Source organism: Cervus elaphus, chromosome 5, assembly GCF_910594005.1.
Source record: "Cervus elaphus chromosome 5, mCerEla1.1, whole genome shotgun sequence".
In the NCBI taxonomy this organism is placed as follows: Eukaryota; Metazoa; Chordata; class Mammalia; order Artiodactyla; family Cervidae; genus Cervus; species Cervus elaphus.
In genome coordinates, this window is record NC_057819.1 from 2,653,500 (window position 1) to 2,680,782 (window position 27,283).

Below are 27,283 nucleotides of genomic sequence, written 5' to 3' on the forward strand. Positions count from 1 at the left end.
CGTGGCGAAGATCCTGAGTTGCATGGCTGCAACTAAGATCCAGCGCAGCCAAATAAATATTTTTAAATGCTTAAAAAAAAAAAAGCAAAGCCAAGTAACCTGATTTTCAAATAGGCAAAGGACCTGAATAGAATTTCTTCCAGAGAAGACATACCAACTACCAAAAAACTATATGAAAAGGTGTTCAACATCACTAATTACTTGGTAAATGCAAATCAGCACCAAAATGAGATATCACCTTATACTTGTTAGTATGACTATTAAATCAAAAAGATTTAATATCCATTGACAGATGAATGGATAAAGAAGTGGTGGTACATATACACAATGGAATATTACTCAGCCATAAAAAGGAACACATTTGAGTCAGTTCTAAACAAGTGGGTGAACATAGAACCTATTATACAGAGTGAAGTAAGCCAGAAAGAGAAAGATAAATATCATATTCTAATGCCTATATACAGAATCTAGAAAAATGGTATTGAATAATTTATTTACAGGGCAGCAATGGAGAAACACACATAGAGAATAGACTTGTGGACATGGGGAGAAAGGAGGAGAGGGTGAGATATATGGAGAGAATAACATGAAAACTTACATACTTCCATTACGATATGTAAAATAGATAGCCAACGGGAATTTGCTATATGGCTCAGGAAACTCAAACAGGGGCTCTGTGTCAATCTAGAGGGGTGGGATGGTGAGACAGATGGGAGGGAGGTTCAGGAGGGGAGGGGATACGTGTATATATATGGCTGATTCATGTTGAGGTTTGACAGAATACAACAAAATTCTGTAAAGCAATTATCCTTAAATAAAAAAAATTAATTAAAAAAATCAAAAAGACTAGAACTTACAAATTCTGGCAAATATCTGGAGAAAAGGGAACCCCTATGCACCATTGCTGCTGTTGTTTAGTCGCTAAGTCATATCCAAATCTCTTGCGACCCCATAGACTGTAACCTGTCAGGTTCCTCTGTCCATGGATTTCCCAGGCAAGAATATTGGAGTGGGTTGCCTCTTCCAGGGGATCTTCCTTACCCAGGGATCGAACCCATGTTTCCTGCATTGACAGGCAGATTCTTTACCACTGAGCCACTAGGGAAGCCCTTATACATCACTGGTGGGGTATAAATTGATAGTCATTAGGGCAAACAGTATGGAGGTCCCTCAAAAAGTTAAAAATAGAGCTATCGTATGATCAAGCAATCTGACGTCTTTATATGAGTCCTGAGAATCATTATCACATGCTTTTAGGTTGATACACCCATTGTCAAAACCTCTGTCCCAACCCACTCCACACCCCTGCCCCGACCCCTCTGAATGCAGTGCTTGTAGAGCCACTTCCCCTTCTTGCATGGGCTGCCTCAGTCCTGTTGTGTAATACGAAGTCTAACTCAGATTATGTGCTCCAGAGAAACATAGAGGAACCTAGGAAACACAAAATAACTTCACTTTCAAGGGATATAATTTCTTGGTCAGGAATCTTATCCGCTCTACAAGGATCCCTCACCCCTTGTCCTCCTGACTCTTTTCTAGACCCTTCACCTCTCTCTTACCTCTCTCTTTGTCCCCTTCATCTCTCCCTAATCCTCATCCAGACTATTCAAATATTCTTAAAGATGCCATCTTTCCACACAGTGAACACCCCTCTCTCCACCTCCAATTTTCACCCCGTTTCTCATCTCTCACCCCTCCTTCCCACACCTCACCTGGCCCAACATGGCTGCTGGAGGGCCAGGGTCTCAGAGCTTCAGAGGAGAGGTTTAAAGGTCCTCCTGCCCAGGAGATGGCTCTGATAGTGCTCCCCGCTTGCCCAAGGCTGATCATTAACCTAGAGCACATATAAGAAATGGGCTGTCCCTGGGATGGGGAAAGCAGTGCCTGCAACCATGGCCAGCACGCTAAGCCCCAGCACTGTGACTGGGACTCCCAGTCCTCCTGAGACATCAGAGCGTATACACAATGCTGCTGACATCTCCGTCATTGTCATATATTTCGTGTTGGTGATGGCCGTTGGACTGTGGGTATGTAGGAGCTTAGTGGGATGTTCAGAGTGGGCTCAAGGCTTGAGGGTGGGGGAAATGACTGAGGGAGGGAAAAGTGTGATGTGACAGAGCAGAGAGGACATTAAATCAGCTGTCAATAATCAGCTGTCACAGATTTTATTGTCCCTCCCTAAGCAGTCATTTTCTCATGTGTGATGTCAGTAATGCTTCCACTGATTTACTTTATTCTTCTAACAAGCCCATCATGTGAACAGGACTGTAGACTTACCCTGTTCGGCATTTCCAGCACCTGACATCATGAATAAAGATGTTGTGTTATTATCTCATTGATTTTATTTTCCTTTGCTCACTTTCTATTAATAACTTAGTTGATTTGGATGCTTATGTCATTTACATTCTTTCTTTCTTTTAAGTAATGAGCTGGAGGCTGCAAGTTTTCTTCCAAGCACAGCTTTAGCAATAGATACCTCACATTGTATTCATCAATGAAAATAAACAAAGCAATTAGGACAGAAGTTGAGAAATATGACTTCTTAAAGTGCTTTGGTTTCTATGAAGGTGTGATTTTGAAGTCCTTGAAAACTTGGTGCTGTATCAGAGTTTTGAGGATAATGTTTCTCTTTAGGAGTGCTGGAAAAGAAGGTCATGTCTGTCAGAACCCTGGCCAGAGATTCTGGGACATCTCAGGGGCTCTTTCTGAGGCTTGACTCGTAAATGTCTTCTCTTCTGCTCAGGCAATGCTGAAGACTAACCGGGGCACTGTTGGAGGCTTCTTTCTGGCTGGTCGAGATGTGACCTGGTGGCCGGTGAGTGAGTCAAAGCTTCCTGGCGATACATTTCCAGTGTGTATGTTTAAGGACAAGCCAAGAAAACATGTAGAGTGCTGATCATGTCTGAGGTGCATTGATTGCCTGCTTTCTGGCGTCTCTTTTCCTAAACCCCCGACCTCAGAGCTCAGCCCTGTCGTTCCAATAAACGAGAATATATCACCCATTATGAGAGCAGGTGTAGTGTGGCATTTGGAAAGAGCTGGTTTGGCTCTGATTCATATTTTTTTTAATTTATTTTTAATTGGAGGATAATTGTTTGCAGTGTTGTGTTAGTTTCTGCCGTAGGGCAATGTGACTCATCCATAAGTATACATACGCCCCCTCCCACTTGAACCCCCCTCCCACCCACCCTCGTCCTCTCCTCTGGGTCGTCGCGGAGCACCAGGCTGAGCTCCCTGTGCCATATAGCAGGTTCCCACCAGCTATCTATTTTACACACGGGAGTGTATGTATGTCAATGCTACTCTCTCAATTTTTAAAAATCATTCAGGGCCTTTCCTGGTGGCCCAGCGGCTGAGACCCCACCTTCTAATGCAGGGGACGCACGCTCGATCCCTGGTTGGGGAACTAAGATCCCACATGCCAAGGGATAACTAAGCCCGCATGCGGCGACTAGAGAAGCCCACAAGCCACAGCTACTGAGCCCAAGCACTCTAGAGCCCATGCCCCGAAACAAGGGAAGCCTGTGCACCAAAATGAAAAGACCCAGCACAGCCAAAAAATAATTCAAAAATATGAAAACAATATTATATACCAACCATGCAAAAACTGATGACTGGCTAAATTTAGGCCACAAGCTATAAGCTTGCTGACTCCTGCCGTATGGAGAAGTAATGGAAACATCTCAATATTTACCTGAAGAAGTCTGATTTGGGACTTTTAGCTCTGACCCTAATCTCTTCCCTTGGATTCCAGATGGGCGCCTCCCTCTTTGCCAGTAACATCGGCAGTGGCCACTTTGTGGGGCTGGCAGGGACTGGAGCAGCTTCAGGAATTGCCATTGCAGCATTTGAATGGAACGTAAGTGATATCACGGGCTTTTTCTTTAAATCAAAACTCTAGATGTGTTTGTCTGTGCTACCCACTCCGGTATTCTTGGGCTTCCCTTGTGGGTCAGCTGGTAAAGAATCCACCTGCAACACAGGAGACCGGGGTTTGATCCCCAGATTGAGAAGATCCCCTGGAGAAGGGAAACTAACCCACTCCAGTATTTGGCCTGGAGAATTCCATAGACTGTACAGTCCATGGGGTTGCAAAGAGTTGGACACAACTGAGCAACTTTCACTTTCCCTTTTCTTTTCTGCATAGCACAAACTCCTCTTTGGTTTGACTTCTATTTCTCCTTCTTCTTGAACCTCAGGGCCTTCCCTGTGTAGCCCATTTTGCCCGGGCCATACCCTACCTCTGAGGTTTCACTAAAGCCATTATTCCCACCCTGGAAGTCATCTCTGTATCATTTAATCCCACTTTTACTTGACCTCCTTGATCATTTTAGCTCTCATTTCTCTCTCTCCCCCCGCCCCGAGGTATTATACATTCAGTCTGAATTAGAAGCAAGAAATTAAAACATGTACAAGTAATGACCCCTTCTTTGAAAAGCTTACGTCCCAGTGGGAGAGACAGATAAACATTCACTACAGTGTAGAAAGTACAAGGAGAGAAGCATGCATGGAGCACTGAGAGATCTCAACAGAAGGAAACAGAAGGGGCATGGATGGATGCGGACGGGGCATCCATCCTAGATGGTGGGTGGGACCAGGCAGGTGTCCAGGGAACTTCCTGAGGCTGCTGCCAGACAGAGGAGTAGAAATTGGCCAAGGAAGTGACAGAACAGTAAAGAGTAAACGATTTGGAGGTAGTAGAGCGAATCTCTAAGACTTGGTGATTGGGTTCCTAATTGCTGTACTGCCACCTCACCAGTGCAAGCTGTGTGTTCTTAATTAGATTCTAAGATCTTTAAGCACAAAGGGCCATCTCCTCTCATGTCACTCACATCACCCCATCATTCAGCGTTTGACTGGGCACATGCTGTAAACATTTCTTGAGTTGACTGAGTGTCTTCGGTTCTATTCTCTTATCCTTTCTAGTGTTTGTTTGTGAATGTATATGCCTATCAGTCAGGGAGATGCTTATGTGGAAGAAAGTTGGATCATTGTAAAATATATGTATATAAACAGACTGTCCTGGATAGACTCAGCAAGGGACCTTGTGTCGTCACAAGTAACCGTGCCCCGCCCCTATTGAAGATTTTGCCCCAATAATTACTTTAGTAGTATCAGAGACTCAGAATGGACCCAGCCTCCGCGTGTGCCGTATGGTCTGGGTTTCACTTTGATGGTGCCATGGAGTCGTGAAAGGAGCCAGCCTCCAGAAGTATGGGCAAAATGCCCTATGGCCCCAGGGAGTGTGGTTATCAGCTTGCTGAGAGCCTGGCTCTTTTAGCTGTGACCTTGGATTTCTTTAATCTCTGTGAGGTTCAGGTTACCCCTCCATAAAACAGGAATAACTGTGCTTATCGCATCTGCCTCACCTGGTGCTGTGAGAACAGCATGACTGATAGAAGTGAAGACGTTTTCATAAATGTTAATATTCATGTAAGATTGTACTATTATCATCATCATATATGGCAAGACTTGGGGAGGCAATGGGAATGGGAATATTCTGTCTCTAAATTTCTCATTGGTTTGTCACTCTATATGATTCCTGACATTCAAGAATAATTCCTGGGGACTTCCCTCGTGGCTTAGTGGTTAAGGATCCACCTTCCAATATAAGGGTTTGATCCATGGTGGGGGAACTAAGATCCCTCATGCTGCAGGGCAACTAAGCCCACTCGCCACACAGAAAGATTCCGTGTGCTGCAAGGAAGACTTGACACAACTAAACAATTTTTTTTTTAAAGAATAATTCCTTTTGGTTAAGATTGTATGACCTTCTAGTGGTCCAGCTGGGCTCAGATCTCTGACTGTCCATTTTTCACCACACATCTTTGCCACATCCTAAGCCCCAGGAAATGTGATCTCTGGATCATGGAAGCAGGAGAAAGAGACCCACAGCTGTCTTGAGATCATAACTGTTTGAGTGGGACAGGATTGAAGCAAACATTTTATCTTCAGACTTGGAGGTTGTGAAGCGAAAAGGCCCACAAGCCAAACCTCTCTAACTTCCTCTCTGTCCTTGGTTTCTTGTAGGCCTTGCTGCTGTTGCTGGTTCTAGGGTGGGTCTTTGTCCCCATTTACATCAAGGCAGGGGTGAGTATCCACAGGTGTTCTCTGGTGCACATGTCAGGCATTCATTTATTCCCTCATTTTTTCTGCTCAGCTATGAAACCTGAGTAACATTATTCGCCCCAGAATTTCTGAGCTTACGTTTACATAAGACCACTAACTACTGGACTTCCCTGGTGATCCAGTGGTAAAGAATCTGCCTGCCAATGCAGGAGACATGGGTTTGATCGCTGGTCCAGGAAGATCCCACACGTCGCCGGACAACTCATCCCATGTGCCATACTACTGAGCATGTGCTCTAGAGCCCTCGAGCCGCAACTGCTGAGCCCACGTGCTGCCCACAAAACTACTGAAACCAGCTCCTAGAGCCTGTGCTCTGAGACAAGAAAAAGCCACTGCAATGAGAAGTCCACGCCTCACCAGCAAGGAGCAGGCCCTGCTCGCTGCAACTAGAGAAAGCCTGCAAGCAGCAACAAATACCTAGCGCAGCCAAAAAATAATACAAATCATAAAAGAATTTTTAAAAATTAAAAAAAGACCATGAAGTGCTGCAGGATTGAAATGGCTGCAGTCAGCCATCCTCTTGCTGATCACTGTTGGGATTCTATTTCCCCGACATTCTTACCAATACATGATATTTTCCTTTATTCTAACTTTTGTTATTCTGATGTTTGTAAGGTAGCTTTTTTTTTTAATGAGGGGAAGGAAGCACCATGCTCTGGTGGTTCCCCTTCAATCTGGGTGTTGCCAGCCAACTGGGGCGCTGCTGGGCCTCTTGGAGCCTAACTGCCACACTCACTCCCTCTGCAGATGAGGGGTGCTGTGTCCTGGGATAATCCCTGGGATGGGGCTCTGGGGGAGCAAGCTTTACTGCCTACTGCCTCTGCACGTCACTGTATAGCCCTTTGCTCATCATGGGTCCCTTCCCATCCCAGGCTTGGGCAAGCTCTGCCCTCTTTGGTGCAAGGATCCACAGCACATAACTCATGCATGTGTCCTTGGACATGGCTTACCATCCTTGAGGTGGTTCTGCACAGTTTCTGAGCCCCAAGAGTTCCCCTTCTTGTTTTTGATAATATTATATTAATATTTATTTAAGATTCTTTTCATTCATTAAGATGAAACCATGAGCTTTGTCTGCTGTGAAGGAACCAGAAAAATGTACCCTTTAAGCTGATCACATAGCTGATCTAGTATTTCGATAATGATAACCTCAGCTTTTTCTCTACATAGGATTTAATGTAACTTTTCTTTTCAATAAAGATAATCATGTGAATATACATACAGATGTATATTTGCAATTTATTCAATTATCTATTTATCATGTAACTGTAATTGAAGTCCGTCATTTATGTTGTTTTTGCTAGACTGCAACATTATCAGTGAAAATAATAAATATTATCTCTTGAGCGTCACCATTCATTTGGTGGTGTGGTAGGTATTTTACACCTACTTCCATATTAAAGCCCCACATTACAGGTGAGGAAACAGAGGTTCAGAGAGACTGTCATTTGCCAAAGGTCACAATCTGGGAACAGATCCCAAGAATGCTTGAGTCCAATGCCCATGTTCTTTCCATACTCACAGCTTCCCAAGGGGCTGTGCCTTCTCACTCATGTCTCCCTACCTTGGGGGTGTTACCCACCTTGAGGGTAACTGCCACACACAGTTACCTGTCCACAGAGGCTTAATACATGTTGGATCATCTGAATGTGTGGGACCCTGAAGATGAATCCCTGCTGGTGTCTGTCTCTGCAGGTGACGACCATGCCGGAATACCTGAGGAAGCGGTTTGGTGGGAAGAGGCTCCAGGTCTACCTCTCCATCCTCTCCCTGTTCATCTGTGTGGCTTTGAGAATCTCAGTGAGTTCAATGCCCTCCTGGCGTTTTAGCTTCATGAGGGACAAGAGTGCTAAGATCAGAGAACTTTATGGGTCAAGCCATATATGGATGTTTTAAAACTACTTGGGGTCTCTCTGAATGTGTTAATCACTCAGCTGTGTCTGACTCTTTGTGACCCCATGGACCATAGCTCATCAGGCTCCTCTGCCCGTGGAATTCTCCAGGTAAGAATTCTGGAGTGAGTAGCAATTCCCTTCTACAGGGGATCTTCCCAGCTCAAGTATCAAACCCAGGTTTCCTGCATGGCAGGCAGATTCTTTACAATCTGAGCCACCAGGGGGTCTCTCTACCAAGATTTTATGCCAAAAAAAAAAAAAAAAGGTGGGGAGGAGCTTCAGAAGCCCTGCATTCATAGAGCAAAAGAATTCTGAATCACAAGAGCCTCCAGAGTATAAACCCATCGTTTCATTAAGACTATGAAAAAAAAAAATAATGGATGTACAGAAAGAGCAGAATGTCTCATTCAAATATCACAGCAATTCAGTAGCAGAAACAAGAAGGATTCTCTAGCTCCCACCTCCCTCTGCACAATAACGTTTTCATTCTCATTGTCAAGGCCAGTCTAGGTTTACATTTTCCTTTTCAGCTTGACTATCTAACATGAAGACCAGAAGGGAAAGTGTTTTGTATTATTATACTGACTTAGCTTAAATGTACCTTATTTTATCTGAGATTGCCCATATGAAACAAATGACACAAACAAGAGTTAAAATAATTCTAAAGTTTTTTTTTTAAGTTAAGTCTCTTGGAGATATTTATTGAGGAAAGAAGAAATTTGAAGATTCAGCAGTACATGTAGAAACCAAAGAAAAATCTCCTCATGTACCAGTGATTAAGGACATAATCTGCAAGTTTATAGTCCAGGCAGTTCACTAGAGCAGAAGTTCACCCTGCTTATTGATCCTCTGTTGAGCCGAATCATGATTGGAAGTAAACCAGCTGCTTAGATTAGATGGCCCGAGCCTTCCTAATGCAATGTGAGCATTTCCCAGTACTTATTATACATTGTTGGGCTCCATGTTAGGGGAACAAGATTCCTGTTCACTAGCAGTTCACCACGTCGTTAAGGAAGGGTATAAGAATTTTACATGTGAAATAGCACTTTATGGCATTAGATGCAAATATATTAAACTAAGAGCTGGACTAGAGTGTGTAGATAAGTGCAGGAAATATGCTGCAGGGCGGGAAAGAGGATGGCAGTCCATGCTGGGTGGAATTGGAGGTCGTCCCCATTGGTGAGGGCTGGGGGCACTGAAGTCCCAGGACAGGAAGGTGAGGAGAGCCCAAGGGAGGCAGAGGAGCCTGCAGGTGTCGGGGGCTTCGTGCTTACATGCTCCTCCGGTGGGTGGGAGCTGGTGATCTCCGTTCTCCTCTGGCTCTGACATCTAGAGCTTTATGATGCTAGAGTATGAACGAGGTGCTGGAGCAGAATGACAGGTACCAAAGGGAGGCAGCCTCCTGAGGTGGTTGGTTCCTGCTGGGGGGGAGGGGGTGGAAGATTGGGGAGCTGAATGGAGCAGCACAGAGGCCCAGAGCATGCGTGTGACCAGGCACGGTCTGGCGTGGGCAGCTGGAAAGATCCTGTAGCAGGAGTCCATTCTTACCTACAAGGTTATATCTCAAGTGGTATCAATAGTCCTAGACACGACATTTTGTGTACTCTTATACAATGATAACAGCTTCTGTCCTGGTTACTTATTAAACAGATCAACAACTTTCACAGCCATCCCCTGCCCCAAGTTTTAAAAAGATCATATTGTTCACTGGTTCTCAACCTCCAGTAATGTGTAGGGTCCAAGAGTGCTCAGTCATGTCTGACTCTTTTGTGCCTCCATGGAATATAGCCCACGAGGCTCCTCTGTCCATGGGATTCTCCAGGCAAGAATATTGGAGTGGGTGGCCATGCCCTTTTCCAGGGAATCTTCCCAGCCCTGGGATGGAACTGGCATCTCTTATGTCTCCTGCATTGGCAGGCAGATTCTTTTCTTCTAGCACCACCTGGGAAGCCCCAAAGGATGGTATGGTCTCACTAGGCTTGTTGGTAGGTGGCAAGCAGAGAGAAAAGAAAGGCTTTTCCTGACTGGGAATCGAACCTGGGCCGAGGCTGTGAGAGTGCTGAATCCTAATCACTAGGCCACCAGGGAGCATCAAATATTAATGGGAAGACATCAGTGATGAGCTGAGCGATGCAGTGCATGTTTCCTTTCCACCCTGATTGTTCTCTCTTTAGTCAGACATATTTTCTGGAGCCATATTCATCAAACTGGCCTTGGGATTGGACCTATACCTGGCGATCTTCATCCTCTTGGCTATCACTGCTATTTATACAATCACTGGTGAGCCCATGCAATCTTTTGCCTACCTCACCCCAAGCTGTCATTAGCATTGTCACTGCCATGTAAGGATACTCTTTTATTTCCATTGTGAGATTCAAGCACAGATGGAGAAACATAACTAGAGCAAAGAAAACAGTATGAGGTGTGAGCACCATGACGTGGTAAACAGGATGGGAAAATGGTGACTTGGTTCAGCTATGCGTCTGGTACGCAGACCGGCATTTGGAATCCTGCGTGACATACACATGGGAGGTCGGGATGAAATAGTGGCTTAGACCTGAGACTGGCAACACCAAGGCAGGGCCCAAGTGAGTACATGCCAGGGCACAGTGGTGGGACTATGAGCCACAGAATCAGGAAAGGAGAACAGGAGCAGAGGGTTGGTTGTGGGAGGAAAGATGTGGTAATAGTTCAAGCAGGCTTTCATGAGCCAGATACACCAGTGTTCTCCCTCATACATACTAACATGAAAATCATCTATGCCAGCTCAACTGGAAAAATAAAGAAAAAGTATAGCTGGAACAATAGAGACAGTCCTGAAGCCATTTTTATACATCAAGTACATGTCTCAGAATAAGTGACAGATAAGGGCATAAATCTCCTATTTTCAGTATCCATCTTGTTTCCCTCTCATAAAGGGAGTATCTCATTAACTGAGATTCTGTGAGCCCAGAGTTGAAAGGAAAGTTTTTGTTGTTTGAACAACACTGCAGGAAAACACAGCTCATCGAATGTACCTGGTTCTCAACTAATGAAACAATAATACATTCCAACGGGAGAGCAAAAATGGCCTTGCCCAGTTTTTTGAGAGCGAGTGTAATTGTGCTAAATGGAGCAAACTGAGGGATCCGCGAGGGAAAATCTATGGTATTAAAACTTTGCCTTTATCGCTATTTAATATTCAAAAACTCACACAAAAGTGGAACTCCACTATAATTCATAGAAACTGAGTCAAGTCAAGGCAAGGGAGACAAGAGGACCAACGAGAGCCATAACTACTAAGGCGACAAAGATGCCGAGAGGGGCTTGTGATCCATCCAGGAGCGTCTGATATGTTTTTTGCTGAGTTATTTCTAGAGTTTGGGTAGAGGAGAACACAGAGGTGACAGCAGATAGATGAGGACGCATGAGTAAAACGTCCTGATTCCTTTCTTTCTCTTCACAGGGGGCTTGGCCTCAGTTATTTACACAGACACCCTCCAAACGGTCATCATGCTGATAGGTTCCTTTATTCTCATGGGGTTCGGTAAGTGATAATGGTATGAGCAATGCCCTGGGGTCAGAAATCCTGGGACTTGCGTCTGTTCAGTCTGACTGCTCTTGACTGCTGCCTCCCTTCTATTTGGTCACATTTTCCAATCACTCGTATGATTCGGCGAACTTCTTTCTTTCGCGTACTCCTTACGCAGAAAGGAGTGTCTGCGAACTTCTTTCTTACTGTACTATCTCAGCATGAAGAAGTAAGGGAGAACTTTGCCTTCTATGGGGCTCCGTGGTAGCTCAGATGGTAAAGAGTCCGCCTGCAGTGCGGAGACCTGGGTTCGATCCCTGGCTGGGGAAGATCCCCTGGAGAAGGAAATGGTAACCCAAACCCACTCCAATATTCTTGCCTGGAAAATCCCATGGATGGAGGAGCCTGGCAGGTTACAGTCCATGGGGTCGCAAAGAGTCGGACATGACCGAGTGACTTCACTTTGACTTTTCACTTTTACCTCCTTTGAAAAACTATTGCTTCGATAAATTATTTTGTTTAATCTTAACATCCTTGTGTTCAGAATGGACAAAACTAGTACCACTGAGTTGACATTTTATGAAAGTATTGGTACATTAGATCCAATGCACAGAAACCTTTCATTTACATAAAATCCTCATAAAATGAAGGATTAAATATCAGGAAATATTTAGGTAACTGAATATTAACTTCATTATGACTGATGGAAATTACTGAAGAATATTCCTTACTCTATTATTATATAAGTAACAGATATACTTTGTATTTTCCTTTGTGACTCTCACTTATTAGTACCATCGGTTATTCATTCTTTTAAGTCATGCCAGATCACTATTGATGAATCTGATTTACAGCTTGCTAATTTGGGGCTTCTTTTATTATAGTTTTTGTTTTTGTTTGCATAGAAAATCCATGCATAAAGTAAAAAGGATATAGGGTGAAGACAAATGCCCTTTCATCCCTCCTTTGTCCAGCAGTCACCCTGCTCCAACACCCACTCGAGTTGCACTGAATGAAACATTCCTGAACACACAGGCACCTAATCAGAGCTTAAAGATACGAGGCAAAAACTGATAGAACTACAGAGACAACAAATTCATAATGATGACTGATGATTTTGTCAGAACATGGTTGCTATTAACCACAGGTGGCTATTTAAATTTAAGCTAATTAAAAATTCAGTTTCTCACTTGCCTAGCCATATTTCAAGCACTCAATTATATGGCCTGCACTTAGTTGCTCAGGCATGTCCAACTCTTTGTGACCCCGTGGACTGTAGCCCACCAAGCTCCTCTGTCCATGGGATTTTTCAGGCAAAAATACTGGAGAGGGTTGCCATTTTCCCCCTCCAGGGGATCTTCCCGACTCAGGGGTTGCACCCACATCTCTTGTGTCCCCTGCATTGCAGATTCTTTACCCACTGAGCCATTAGGGAAGCCCCAACAGATGGCCAGTAGCTACCACATTGGACAGCACAGGTATGTAACGGTTCCGTCATTGTAGGAAGTTCTATTGCATGACACTACCCCTGAAGCAACTGCTACTACCAATTCCTTGTGAACTTGCTACTTAGCCAGAATTTCTGTTATTCTCGTTCATGCTCCTTTGGTTTCTGGCCTCAGTGGTGTACACCCTGGCATCAGCTTCTCTAAGACTCACTTATCCTATCCCTATGGGTAGACTCTCACCTCCTAGGTCCTCCATGTATTTTTGCTACAAACCATATTTCCCTCATCAGAACAATTGCCTTGTATTGTCTGCATCTTCCATTAGGTTGAGTTTCTGCCTTGCACGTTCATTTTGCCCATAATCCCACCACAATATTTGGTATACAGAAACGTGTTAGCGCAAATTAAATAATGAATAAAGAAGTAAACTGTCGAGCTCAACTCCACAAATGTAGAATTGTAATACCTACCACTCCAAAATTTACTCTGATGAATTTAGTGTCATCTGAACCTTTATAAGTTGTCCCAAATGTCTGGGCTCATCTTTCTAAGGTTTCCATCCATTGTGGTTCTTTGCTACACCTGACTAGCTTTTCCAGACCCTCTCATTGGGGTAAGTTTCCCTATTTCCCCTCACCACGCATAGTCTGATTGGAGGTGTTTGAGTACCTCCACCACAAAGGAGTGGTTATGAACACCTTAGATGTCTAAGATTTGACAGAAATTTCATTTTATCCAATTCCTTTTCAGCTTTTGCCGAAGTCGGAGGCTACGAGAATTTTACAGAAAAGTACATGAATGCCATCCCAACCATAGTGGAGGGGGACAACCTGACAATCCAATCCAAGTGTTACACACCTCAGGGAGACTCCTTCCATATTTTTCGAGATGCTGTCACTGGGGATATTCCATGGCCAGGAACAATATTCGGAATGACTGTTGTAGCTGCGTGGTATTGGTGCACAGATCAGGTAAAGTGTGTGTGTGTATGTGTGTGTGTGTGTCTGTGTGTGTGAGACAGAGAGAGAGATACATGAATATGTTTATGTTGTTCTTTTTCTACTCATAGAAAAACATCTAGTTTCTATTTCATACACACACATACATCACTTAAAGAGCCAAAAACTTCTATGAATACGACGCTTGTTATGAAATAAATTTTTAAAAAATGGACCCTTTCCTGGTGGCTCAGATGGTAAAGAGTCTGCCTGCAAAGCAGGAGACACAGGTTAGATCCCTAGGTCAGAAAGAACCCCTGGAGACGGGCATGACAACCCACTCCAGTATCCTGGCTTGGAGAATTCCATGGACAGAGGAGTCTGGCAGGCTACAGTCCATGAGGTCACAAAGAATCAGACTTGACTGAGTGACTAATACTGTTACGAAAAATAGCTGTCTGGTGTCCAACTTTATACCTATTTCTCGTCTCCCAAAGGCAAACAATTTCAGCTCCCTCAGTTAAGTATTTTTGTATGTATTTTTATTCTCTAAATCCTGTACTCACTGTATAGTTTGTGAACAACTGGCATGGATATTACCTTAGAGTTCATTAGAAATGAATGCTCTTAGACGCTACCCACACCCATTGAATCAGAATTTTCTCATAAACCTGATTCCCGGGAGATTCAAATAAATCCTTGTATTGCTTCTTCTTACTTTTCCAGTTTTAGAGTTTTCTATTGGCTTCCCATAAAGAGAGATGAGAGTTTACCTTTTCAGTTTTCCACCCTCAGTCCGCTACAAGGCACATCTCCTGTTCATTCATCTTCCTAATAGATCCAGTTCACAATTTTGGCGAGATGTGCATTCAATGCAGCAATTTTTGTGACTACATAAATGTAACTCACAACCGAGCTCCATGTTCTCTGATTCATTTTTCTTTAGCTTTTTCTTTTCCCTAAAATGAATAACTCTAAATGCTTTTGTTTTAAATTTTCTTGGTGATTATTACTCATTCAATAACAAACCCTCAGCAAATTGCCTAAATCTCCTCTCAATTCTTGCAAACACATCAAGTATTCTGTGCGCTGCTTGTTTCCTCTTGGAGCCTTTCATCTCTCACCAGCTCACGGGTTGTCCACTCTACTTGGTGCTCATCCTAACTCAGAACTCCCTTCATGACCACATTTGACATCCCCTTTGCTTCATTCTTGGCTTGTATTTCCTATTCCCAATATTCTACATCATCATCTTTCTTTGTTTAATCCTGCTTTTTGAGGCAATGAATTCTCCGGTTAGTTGCTGAGAAAGAAGGGAGATGTACTTGCTGTGAATTTGCATGTTTCAAAAATGTCTTCAACCTAACTCTTAGTAAATTGATCCTCTGGCCATGTGCACATTTGTAGGTTGGAAATAATCTTCCCAGAGTCATAGATTCATTGTATTTTGACTTCCACCATCACAGGTGAGAAGCCTGAAGTTACTCTTGATCTTTTGGGTGTGACTCTGCTGGGGAAAAAATTGAAGGCAGAAGTAGAAGAGGGTGATAGAGTATGAGCTGGTTGGATGGCATCTCCGATTCAATTGACGTGAACTTGGGCAAACTTCAGGAGTTAGTGAGGAACAGGGAGGCCTGGTGTGCTGCTGTCCATGGGGTCGCAAAGAGTTGGACATGACTGAGTGACTGAACAACTGCTTTTTCTCTCTGGAAACTTGCCTTTCCTTTGGCCTCAATATTTTGAAATTTCACCACAATGTACTATTGTGTGTGGATCTACTTTTACCCATTACGACAGGCTGCTGTGAACTTCTTTGATCAAGTAACTGATGTCTTGAACAATTTGGGGAGATTCTTTCTTTGCTGCCTTCCATTTTGTTTTGTTTTGTTTTCTTGTATTTGGAACTGTATTTTTGGATGTTGGTCTTCCTCAGCTGCTTCTCTAGTGTTTTACCTTCTTCTCTCCATCATCCTTCTCTTGGTCTTTTGCTCTACTTAATAGGAGACTTTCTTAATTTTATCCTCCAGTTTTTCTGCCTTTGTATTTAAAGCTTCTAAGATCTTATTTTTTGTTTTCTGGGTGCTCCTTTTTATAGCAAATGAGTTTGTTTTTATTTTGGTGGGGTTTTTTTTTGGAAGTTTTCTTCTTCCTAAATAGTCTCTGTCAACTTAAACTTACAATTTCACAATTTTAACTCACTTTAAATCAATGGCCATACATGATGTTAGTGTCAGTTTTCTTTTTCTCTATGTAGTAAACTGATTTCTTCAACATGTCTATCAAAGAATGCATCCTTACACCACTGATTTGTGGAACCATCTTTATTACTTATGTTTTGCCCCTGACTAACTGACTAACTAACGTAAGTGACCTCACATTCTTCTTAGATGCAGGGGCTGAACCTGCTTGTCTGCTGACGAGGCTTCTCTCCTTACCTGTAATTCGTGTTGCCCCTCCAACCATCAGCTTCCAGGCCTCTGTTCAAAAATATCGCCTGCTCCGTCAGCACTAAATAACACTGCCACTGTCCCTAACAGATCTGTCTCCCCAGAGACAACTAAGCAGAAAAAGACATCTCTGTTTTACAACATTCCTTGAGAAGAAAGAGTGACATCAAAATATTATTATGGTTGAAAATTCCACTTTGCTAGGAAATTACTAGTCAAGAAATTGTACAACTTAAGTAGGAATTATGAAATTATATACATTCATTTCCCCAGGACCATTATATTTGATTCATAATTCAGTGTGGTCTGAAGAAATCTGGAGATGAATATCTCAGAATTCTATTCTGAGGCTGCCTGACTCTGGTGTTTCCATGTCAGTGAGCTTGCTTTCCCTTCAGGATAATTGCCTAACAGTAGTAGAGAGAAACCAATGAGTATATGACTTACTTAGTGCCTGAAATATCAAAGACTTCCCAGATGACACAGTGTTAAACAACCTGCCTGCCAGTGCAGGAGACAGGTTCCATCCCTAGGTCAGGAAGATCCCCTGGAGTAGGAAATGGCAAACTGCTCCAGTGTTCTTGCCTGGGAAATTCCACCTGGTGGGCTACAGTCCATGAGGTCACAAAGAGTCAGACATGACTGAGGGGCTGAGCGCATGCACACACACACACATCAAAGGCACAACTTGTGGCAAAAGTCAATAGTGACAGCTTTGTACCTGGAAGAGCATGTGGCCCTTGTTGCAGTGCAGCCTAGGAACTGTAAACATGTTTTAATAGTAGTGATAGGTATTGATTTAAACATGACAAGAGTCTTACAAACATACCAAATATTCAGGATGCCCTAAAGAGATAACTTTATTTAGAGATGAAAAAACTGAGACTCACAGAAGTCAAATACTCATGTAAGAGGAGCAAGGATTCAAGTTCCAATTTTACTCTGAAGTCCATTATTTTCTGCTACCATGACTCTCTTTTTCGCTGTAACATTAATTCTGAAGTGAGGCACTCCCCTTCATTGACGTCACCCTCTGGTTTTCTTGTGACTACATCATGTTCCCCTGGCAGGTCATTGTGCAGCGCTGCCTGTCGGGCAAGGACATGTCACACGTGAAGGCCGCCTGCATCATGTGTGGGTACCTGAAACTGCTGCCCATGTTCCTCATGGTGATGCCAGGGATGATCAGCCGCATCCTGTTCACAGGTGAGTCTTGAATCCACAGATCCTTTTTTTTTTTTTTATTACATGTGAATTCTGAGTAGTGGTTTCAAGATAGATAAAAACTTTGATAAACTAGAAAATCCATTACATACGACGTAAAAACAGAATCCCAAGTGGAGAGAACAGCCTGTGCAGAGACTCAGAAGCAGGAAATGTTGGCACACTTCACATTCTGTTCTCTTATTTCTTTTGTACTGTATGCCTGTCTGCTTGCAGACATTTGAGCTTGCGAGCCTGTTTTCATGAGTGGCATGGATTTAAGCTAGTCTAGAGGATAATGCAGGAGGATGAGATAAACTGGAAAAATGTGAGCTGAGTGAGCTGTGATGGTTGAGTCCAAGACATCTTTGACTGAGAATGTCGTCAAGATTCACTTTCACTTCTTGGTCCTTCCAAGATGGTTGGAGACTGGACTGGGCTTTGGAATTGGGTTGTATGGGTACTTTAACTTCTGAGCTAGCTGAAAGTAGCTACTAATGTTGAAAATCTTCCTTAAAAAATCAACTTTTCCTTTATTATGAAGGGTACAGGAAATATATTCAGCTGAGCAAGGCCTCTGGTTCTAGTGGGGCAATCCATCAGATAACACCAAATCCATATCATATTTTCTCAACTGGGCATCAGTTTATTTAGCTAAAACCTTGTTACAGTGAAAATCACCTTTCTTCCCCAAAAATGACCCATTTTATTGTAAATAAATCCTTATAGGTATTCCTTGTGCTTCAATTCCCACTCTTCCTTATTTTTTTGTCTTAATTTTTTTAATGATGTTTATTACAAGACTACTGTTTCCTTGGGGGTGTGGTTTCACATTAAAACGATTCCCCTACACAGCAAGTTAGAATGTTTCTTTGTTCTTCTTACTGCAACATTATAGTGCTGTTGAAAATATCCAACAACAACAAAAAAGAAAATATCCAACAAGTAAAGAATGGTCAAAGAAAATACTATATCCCTCTTCATAGAAAATTGCACACAAGGGACTGAAGACTATCTCAAAAGTCAGGAAAATGCTGAAGTTATTATGTTAAATGTAAAAAGCAGATTACAAAATATTACCTCAACAATTACCATAGCTATGCAAAATATATATATTATATATATATATATATAATTTGGTGGAAAAGGATTATAAAAGACTACTGAAAAAAACAAAAGAAGTTAAAGTGCCAAGGCATTAGCATTCTGGGTGGGGTTTTTTAAATCAAGTTTTGCTATCTGTTGTCATAATATTGTTTAAGGAAAGAAAAAAAAAGATATCGTGCAAATGCCACAGTGAAGTAAGATATCATCCCTACATGGGGCAGTCACTCCAACAACCACCACAGGTGATACTTCTTCTTAGGTATAGGTGGTAAGGCACTGGGCTAAGTGATCAGACAAAGCTAACTTCCTGGGTGTTGTGGTGGGGGTGGGGTGCTGGAGGTGGGAGTAGGGGTGGGGTTGGTTTTGTCTCTGGAGTTCCGTGCTCCCCAGAGGAGTTGCAGTCCTGCGGCTTTGTTGGAGAATGGAGCAGCTCCCTCTGTTTGCTGTCCTGCCGTCACCCAGCCACATCCCAAAGAAGAGTCCTGCCCCTCAGGTCAATGCACAGGGAGCTATAGGCATGAGACACTTAGGAGGTCATATTCTGGGCAAAAAGGGAGCAGGTTCAGAGTGTGGAGTTCAAAACTGAATCTCTAATTTCCATGCATGAAAATTCCTCTCACCCATGATCTTACGACTTGTCTCTATGTCCAGTGGTTGTAGATCTTACCTGTTTGGCCCCACTCACTGAACCCACTTTTCTGAATCCGCCCCCCCCCCCCCCACACTCAGAGAAGGTGGCCTGTGTTGTACCTTCGGAATGCGTGAAGCACTGTGGAGTTAAAGTCGGCTGCTCCAACTATGCTTACCCAATGCTGGTGATGGAACTGATGCCCAACGGTAAGAAAAGACGCGTGCTCAGATGACTGGATGGAGAAAATGTGATGCTCGGTAGAGACAGATGGGTGGATGAACAATAGACAGAGAGAGAGAGAGAGAGAGAGGTGTTGATAAGTGAACAGTATTCAGCTGTAGGGCTTCCCCAATGGATCAGTGGCAAAGCATCTGCCTGCAATACAGAAGACATGAGTTTGCCCTGGGTTGGGAAGATCCCATGAAGGAAGAAATGGCAACCCACTCCAGTATTCTTGCCTGGAGAATCCCATGGACAGAGGAGCCTGGCAGACCACAGTCCATAGGGTCACAAAGAGTCAGACACCGCTGAGCAACTGAGCATGCATACATGCATTCAGCCTTAAAAAAAAGAAGGAAATCCTGCCAATTGCAACAACATAGACAAAGGTAGAGGACATTATACTGAGTGAAACAAGTCAAGCACCTGAAGACAAATACTGCATGACATCACTTATATGTGGAATCTAAAGAAATCAAACTCCTAGAAGCAGAGAGTAGAGGGTGATCATCAGGGGCTTGGTGGTGAGGGACAGTCATGGGGAGATGTTGGTCAAAGGGTATAAACTTTCTGTTATAAGATGAATAAGTTCTGGAGACCTAATGTATATATTTTAACCATATATATATATGTATATATATATACACAGACATATATATATATGTATATATAAACTATAGTTGATAATAATATACTACTAATACTTAAAACTAAGAGATTAGATCTCAAGTATAATCACCACAAAACCAGAATATGGTAACCATGTGAGTGATGGATATGTTCATTAGCCTGACTGTAGTAACTATTTCACATCACGTTATACACCTTAATACTACAACTGATATCTGTCAATCACACCTTGATAAATCTTTGTGCTGGGACTGCCTCAGAGGCCAGGTCTGTAGATGGGCCATGAGAAAGGGTTATGGCATAATCCTTAATCATTCTTACTTCCATTAATTCAGTTGTTTTCATCGAACCTCTCTTGAATACTTTCCATAGGCTACCAGCCCTGTTCTTGGCCTGGGGAATACAGAAATGAACCAGATATAATTCTTATTAGAAGAATTCTTACTCCTCTGAATTCAAAACTATCAAGGCAATCAGGGGCATTTAAATGATTGATTTATCACTAAAAGAGTTTCATAGCAATAAACTTATAAGTTCAGAGGGCTAGAGGTTAAATATTCATTCTGCTTTCTTTACAACAGTGGTATCCAAATAACATACCTCAATCTATTTAATTTGCAACTGTTTATTGAGTGTCTACTATGTGCCAGACACTGCTTTGTGCTCAGAAAACAACAGTAAAGTAGGCACAAAATCCCCTATTAAAATTCACATTCCAGTTTTGTGAGATAAAAAACAAACCACACATTATGTGAAATAAGTAAGTTATTAGGATACTAGACGGTGAGCAGGGTAAGGGGCTCAGTAGTGACCAGGTGATCCTGTACCTTAGACTCATCGAAGGTTGGCTAACACTTTTGTGACCTTTCTGCTCCCTGACCCACATGAGCATTGTCAAGCGGAAGGGAGCATGACCCACAAGTGACCCCATCTACCCTCTTTCACGCTTTGGGAAGCCTACATGGCATCACTAATAAGAAGAGGGAACTGAAGGATGAAGTTGCCACAGTTTTTCAGAACTCTGCTTTGCCCACCAAAGACGTCTTCAAGAGAGTCTCCCACTAGGCTTTTCCCTCTCCAGTTCCCTAACCTTCAGGAAGCCAAGAATTCCTCCCCAAAGAAAGGTGGCAGAACCCGGTTTCCTCTCTTTCAAATGGCCTCTAAGTTTATATTTACAACCAAAATTCTATGCTGGACTATTCTCAAGTCACCAGGAAATGTGCAGGAAGTGCCATATGATGATCCTTGTCGACAGGCACACCAGTCAGTGAATGTTCCAGATGACACTTCATCTTTGAACGGCTCTCTGGCTTGGCAAGGCCCTCGTAGACCATGGTGTTCAGTTCCTAACTAGTGACTGCACCCTCTCCCGGCCCCAGGACTGCGAGGCCTGATGCTGTCGGTCATGCTGGCCTCTCTCATGAGCTCCCTGACCTCCATCTTCAACAGTGCCAGCGCCCTCTTCACCATTGATCTGTACACCAAGATCCGGAAGAGAGCATCTGAGAAAGAGCTCCTCATAGCTGGACGGTGAGATACTCCTGGTTTCTGTCTAAACTTTCTCTGCAAAAAGGCAGGCATAGGGACTTCTCTGGTGGTCTAGTGGCTAAGACTCTGCACTCCCAGTGCAGGGGGCCTGGGTTCAATCCTTGGTTGGGGAACTAAGACTGGGTGCAGCCAAATAAATATTTTTTAAAAGAAATAAAGAAAAAGGCAGATAAATGAACTAGAATCTCCTCAACTTTGGGTTCAGGAAATTAACCGTAGCATTCTAGAGTAGGAGGAAGAGATCTTTACGCTCAGTTGCTAAGCTGTGTCTGACTCCTTTAAGACCCCATGGACTATAGCCCTCCAGGCTCCTCCATGCATGGGATTTCCCAGGCAAGAATACTGGAGTGGGCTGCCATTTCCTACTCCAGATGATCTTTCTGACCCAGGGATCTAACCCATGTCTGCTGTGTCTCCTGCAGTGGCAGACGGATTTGGAAAAGACATTAGAGGACATTTAATTCAACATCATCTTTATAGCTACAAAATTGGGGGCCATATTTTAAGTGAAATAGTTGCTTTGTCCAGACTTTCAAATGCCTCTGTTTCTTATTTCTTCCTCTCCTCACACCATCTCCCAACCACATCTTCATGATACTCCTTCCATGTTTTTCTGGGCGTGTAAACTTCCCACTTACTCTGATAGACTAAATGCATTGTCTCTAGAAGCTTCCATGTGTATCTAAACCATCCACACACTACTACAGAGGAGTTTATCAACTACATTCATTAAGAAATGAGGTGTTAAGAGAAACTGACCACCTATCTAAACAATTATGCATTATTGAATACAGTTACAAATGCTTTAGTAAATTAAGCACCTGAGGGAAAAATTCCAAGGGCTCACTTGGTCCAGATCTTGACTCTGGACAAAGGACAGGAAAAAAAATAAGACATCTGTGCTTTTGTGGTGGGGACAGTGTTGGACTAGAATTCAGCAGGTCCCAAGAGGCAGTGGTCACACTAAGAGGTATATAGTTTTAGGCATCATTCTACATTAAGTCTCAATGGTCTGCTAATAAGCTTTTCTTTTTATCTCTCTTATTAAATGTCTACTACATCTCAGAGTACAAATATGAAAAAAGGACATATATGAGACAAGCAATTTCCTGCTTTGTGGGATTTATGCCTTTGTGAGGAAGGTAAACAATAAATGTGTGTTATACCTGTTTTCCCGGGTGGCTCAGTGGTAAAGAATCCGCCTGCCAACAAAGGAGATGCAAGGGACGAGGATTGGACCCCTGGGTCGGGAAGATCCCCTGGAGGAGGAAACGAAAACCACTCCGGTATTCTTGCCTGGGAAACCCCGTGGACAGGGGAGCCTGATGGGCTACAGTTCTTGAGGATGTAAAGAGTTGGACATGACTGTCCACACACACACTCACACACATTCTATACCTGATAACAAAAAATGTTAGGTAGAAAAGCAAAACAGGGTTGAAGGCTGGTGGCTACTGAAGACAGGCGCTCAGGGAGTCCTCCCTTGAGGGTGTGACGTTTGAGCACAACCCTGAAGGAAGTCCAGGAGTGAGTCCCATGGCTCAGTGTGGACAGGACAGTAAGTGCTGCAGGCTTTCAAGAGTCATGTGTGTCATGCGTGTGAGGACCAAGGGGTGAGGCTGGCACATGAGGAGCAGCTGGGAGGGAGATAGGAAACACAGTCAGAGAGGTAAAGGGAGGTAAGGGCACACAGGTCCATTCACGTCATAACAAGACTTTGGATTTCATTCCACGTGTGTTAGAAATCAGTCAAAGATAAGAACAAGGGAGGTATGTGATTTGCTTTCCAATGAGGATAACAACTAGGATAGTGGGTGTTATCTATTGAATCTATACTGTGTTCTAGGCATCATGCTCAGACTTGCCATGGTTTATTACATTTAGTTATTGCAAAGTTGCAGAGGTTTTGTAAAGATTAAATGAGACACTTGTGCCTCAGTCTCCTGCCCAAATGCTTGCCCGTCTTGTCTCTCAATCTTCAGGTCTCTGTTTCAGGTGAGCACAGAGTTGTGATAACCTTTTACAGAAAGCCCAGTAAACTATGTTTGTTTGTTAACTTATACAACAAGCATAACTGAAGTTTAGAAAAGTGAATCAGTCAGGATCCCTGGACCCCAGGAGCCTCTAGAAGGTTTTTACTTTTATCAATATTTTAACCAATTTTTTTCTACCTGTCACAAAGTACTCAAGTATTAAAATGCACAAATTAGCATTTCTGGCCACTTCACTCAGCATATCTGTTTTAATTCCCACCTATACAAACTGACTTAGTTTCTCTCAAGCTAGGATAAAAGACCACCATGGGAGTCTGCTTTCTTTATCATGCAAATAATTGCTTCTTAATAGAAATAGTGTGTTGTAGTTTCAATTGATATATTGCATAAGCCACAGTACAGATTAATCAATTGCTGACATTTGAATATTTAATCTCATTGTTGAAGATATTATGACTAATTATAGATAAGCAATTGCTTTATTAGAATTTTACTAACAGATAATCACCAGGCACAGTGTGGCTCCATGTGAGGTCAAGGAGCTTGATTTTATTTGGAAAATCAATGAATGGCCTCAGAATGAATTCAAAACATAATACAAGTACCAATAAGGTTTTTGTTTAATATTGAAATAATTCTATTTTCTTCCCAGGTTATTTATCATTCTTTTAATTGCCATCAGCATTGTGTGGGTCCCCTTAGTACAGGTTGCTCAAAATGGACAACTGTTCCATTACATAGAATCTATTTCTAGCTACCTTGGGCCTCCAATTGCAGCTGTCTTCCTGCTTGCCATCTTCTGTAAAAGAGTCAACGAACAGGTAAGTGAAGATCAGGAAACTTCTCCCCTGCTGGAGTGAGAAAAAGGTATTTCATTCACTGGTAGGAAAATGCATTCTTCCCACCCTATTTATACATCTCAAGGCCCCTTTCAAGTTCAACTGTGGTCAGCTGCAATTCCTAATTCTAACTAAAGTGTATAGAAACATAGTGCACAGAGGACAGTCTTTTTATTTCTTACAAAATAGTATCTACATCCTCATCACAGAGTTGAGGAACACAAGGTCTGGAGTAAGACCACCAGGGTCCAGTCCTGGCTCTACCACTGAATATCATTGTGACCTTAATCAGACCACTTGACTCTCTGTAAAATTAAGACAATCACAATGCCTACCTTAAAAGATTGATGTAAGAAATTTTAAAAGATTTTTAAAACATGAAGTACTTAGAAGAAAATCTACTACATTCATAAAGATTTTAAAAATGTTTATTTTATGATGTATATAATTGATTATTATGGGCCTTGAACATTTAACTGCTTCTTTGTTCCCAGGTATTAGCCTTATTATTATAATTTTCAGATGAAGAACAGATGCCGAGAGATTAATATGTATGTTCTTTCCATATGTTACTTAACATTAGTAAGTGGAAACTTGAGATACAGACTAAGGTCTTCTTCCATCTAAAGCTCACAGTCTTAATCCCTATGCAATACTGTTTTTCCTAAACATAACATCTTGATCGGGCTTCCCTGGTGGCTCAGTGGAAAAGAATCCACCTGGAATGCAGGAGATGTGGGTTTGATCTCTGAGTTGGGAAGATCCCCTGGAGAAGAAAACGGCAACCCACTCCAGCATTCTTGCTTGGGAAATCCCATGGACAGAGGAGCCTGGCGAGCTATAGTCCGTGGGGTTGCAAAAGGTTCAGATACAACTTAGCCACCAAACAACAACGAATTATTGATCAGGGAAACAGGGATATATGTTTCTACTCCCACCAACTTCACAGATAAAATGAATGCTTTTAATTGTCAAAACCTTAATAAAGTTGTCAAACTATCTAATATCAATTCTTTAAATTGTGTAACATAAGGCATAGTTATGTTTATTCTCCAAAATGTCACAAGTTTTAACATATACATATATATAAAGTCAAACACAGAGGAAACTTCAGTTTGTGTCAGCATAGGCAGTAATGTCCTGGAGTCAGAGAACCAACAGTGGAATGATCTTTCAGAACCACAGACAGCAACAGCCCACTGGTAACACAGATATTTTCAGCTTTTCCCTGCTTTGATGACCTTGTGGTCAAGGATAGCCATTTGTTGGTCCTTAGTGGAGAAAACAGACAGGATGATAATTATGACTTTCTTGAACAAGTGTGTTGTCTTTTCTAAATACACAAATTTTACTCTTGTTTCTTTCTCAGGGAGCCTTCTGGGGTCTAATTGTTGGATTTGTAATTGGCCTCATCCGTATGATTGCAGAGTTTGTCTATGGAACGGGGAGTTGTTTGGCCGCCAGTAACTGCCCCCAAGTCATCTGTGGAGTGCACTATCTGTACTTTGCCCTCATTCTCTTTTTTGTTTCCATACTGATCATCCTGGGAATTTCCCTGTTAACAAAACCCATTCCTGATGTACATGTGAGTAATAAGTAATAGATATGCTCATTTTCAAAGGATTCTTTGCCTTTTAAAGCTTCAACTGGTGTATGAGTCCCATACAATGGGACCTGGAAATAGGGGTTTTAAACATATTATTGATGATTTTTAATAGCTACCAGAAAACAGAAATATTATTAAAACCATAAATAACTTTGTTTTTAAAAAAGCAGAAATAATTTTAAATGATAAATGTTTTTGTGGGTGAGAGTGGTGGAAGATCTCTTCTTTGTTGTCTGTACTTTTCTGTGCTGTTTGATTTTTTTGCACTATACAATAAACAAATGTATCATTGCATTATTGTAAACACTTGCTATCACTAATATGTTTGTCTCTGGCCTCTGGTTAGCTGTATCGCCTGTGCTGGGCTCTTCGGAATAGTACAGAGGAACGAATTGACTTAGATGCAGAAGAGGAAAGACATGAAGAAGCCGATGATGATGTTGATAATGGTAATACCTGATTTACATTTGGTTTTCTCATAGAAATTCTATGTAACTGTCTTTGGTTTTTGTTTTTTTTTTTTAATGCCTTGAAATTCAGCTTTGGAAAAAGCTCTTAGGTTTATGGCAAACTTAGACTTTAAAATCTTACCTTCCCAACAACCAAGACAATTTGCTACATGTGAAATCCGTCCCTTCATCCACTTGTCTGTCAGTCTGTCTGTCCATCCATCTACCATCTATCCATGTGTGCCAGGAATTCCTGTAACACTTAGCAGCTATAATCATCCTTTACGAGCACCTGTACTACATTGACAGGATTTTTATTTCCCATGTTCTGTGATCATTTATTTCTTCATTTCAGATAATCCTGAGGAAACTCGTGGATGTCTCAGGAAGGCTTATGACTTGTTCTGCGGTTTGCAGAGCAAAGGCCCCAAACTGAGCAAAGAGGAGGAAGAAGCCCAGAAGAAGAAGCTGACAGACACGTCTGAGAAGCCCTTATGGCGGACAGTAGTGAACATCAATGCCATCATCCTCCTGGCAGTGGCAGTCTTTGTTCATGGCTATTTTGCCTAAACTCTGTCTGAGCTACTAGAGTATTTATTAAGCAAAGGATAATTTTATTGATTTTTCACTTGTATAACTTTTTTGTGTTGCAAAGACAGATAACCATTTTATTGAATTAGAAGACCATA

At 42.3% G+C, this 27,283-nt stretch overlaps 1 protein-coding gene across 1 annotated transcript; it reads left to right on the forward strand.

Moving 5' to 3' along the window:
• Window positions 1–1,876: 1,876 nt before the first annotated feature.
• Window positions 1,877–27,195, forward strand: LOC122693275 (solute carrier family 5 member 4). The gene is made up of 15 exons (XM_043900819.1): window positions 1,877–2,027; window positions 2,744–2,815; window positions 3,755–3,859; window positions 6,031–6,090; window positions 7,825–7,929; window positions 10,199–10,304; window positions 11,470–11,550; window positions 13,734–13,954; window positions 17,439–17,574; window positions 19,408–19,515; window positions 21,538–21,688; window positions 24,353–24,521; window positions 25,909–26,124; window positions 26,492–26,594; window positions 26,950–27,195. Exons 1-15 carry the CDS (start codon window positions 1,893–1,895, stop codon window positions 27,162–27,164), a joined length of 1,983 nt encoding a protein of 660 aa, XP_043756754.1. The 5' UTR covers window positions 1,877–1,892; the 3' UTR covers window positions 27,165–27,195.
• Window positions 27,196–27,283: the final 88 nt, after the last annotated feature.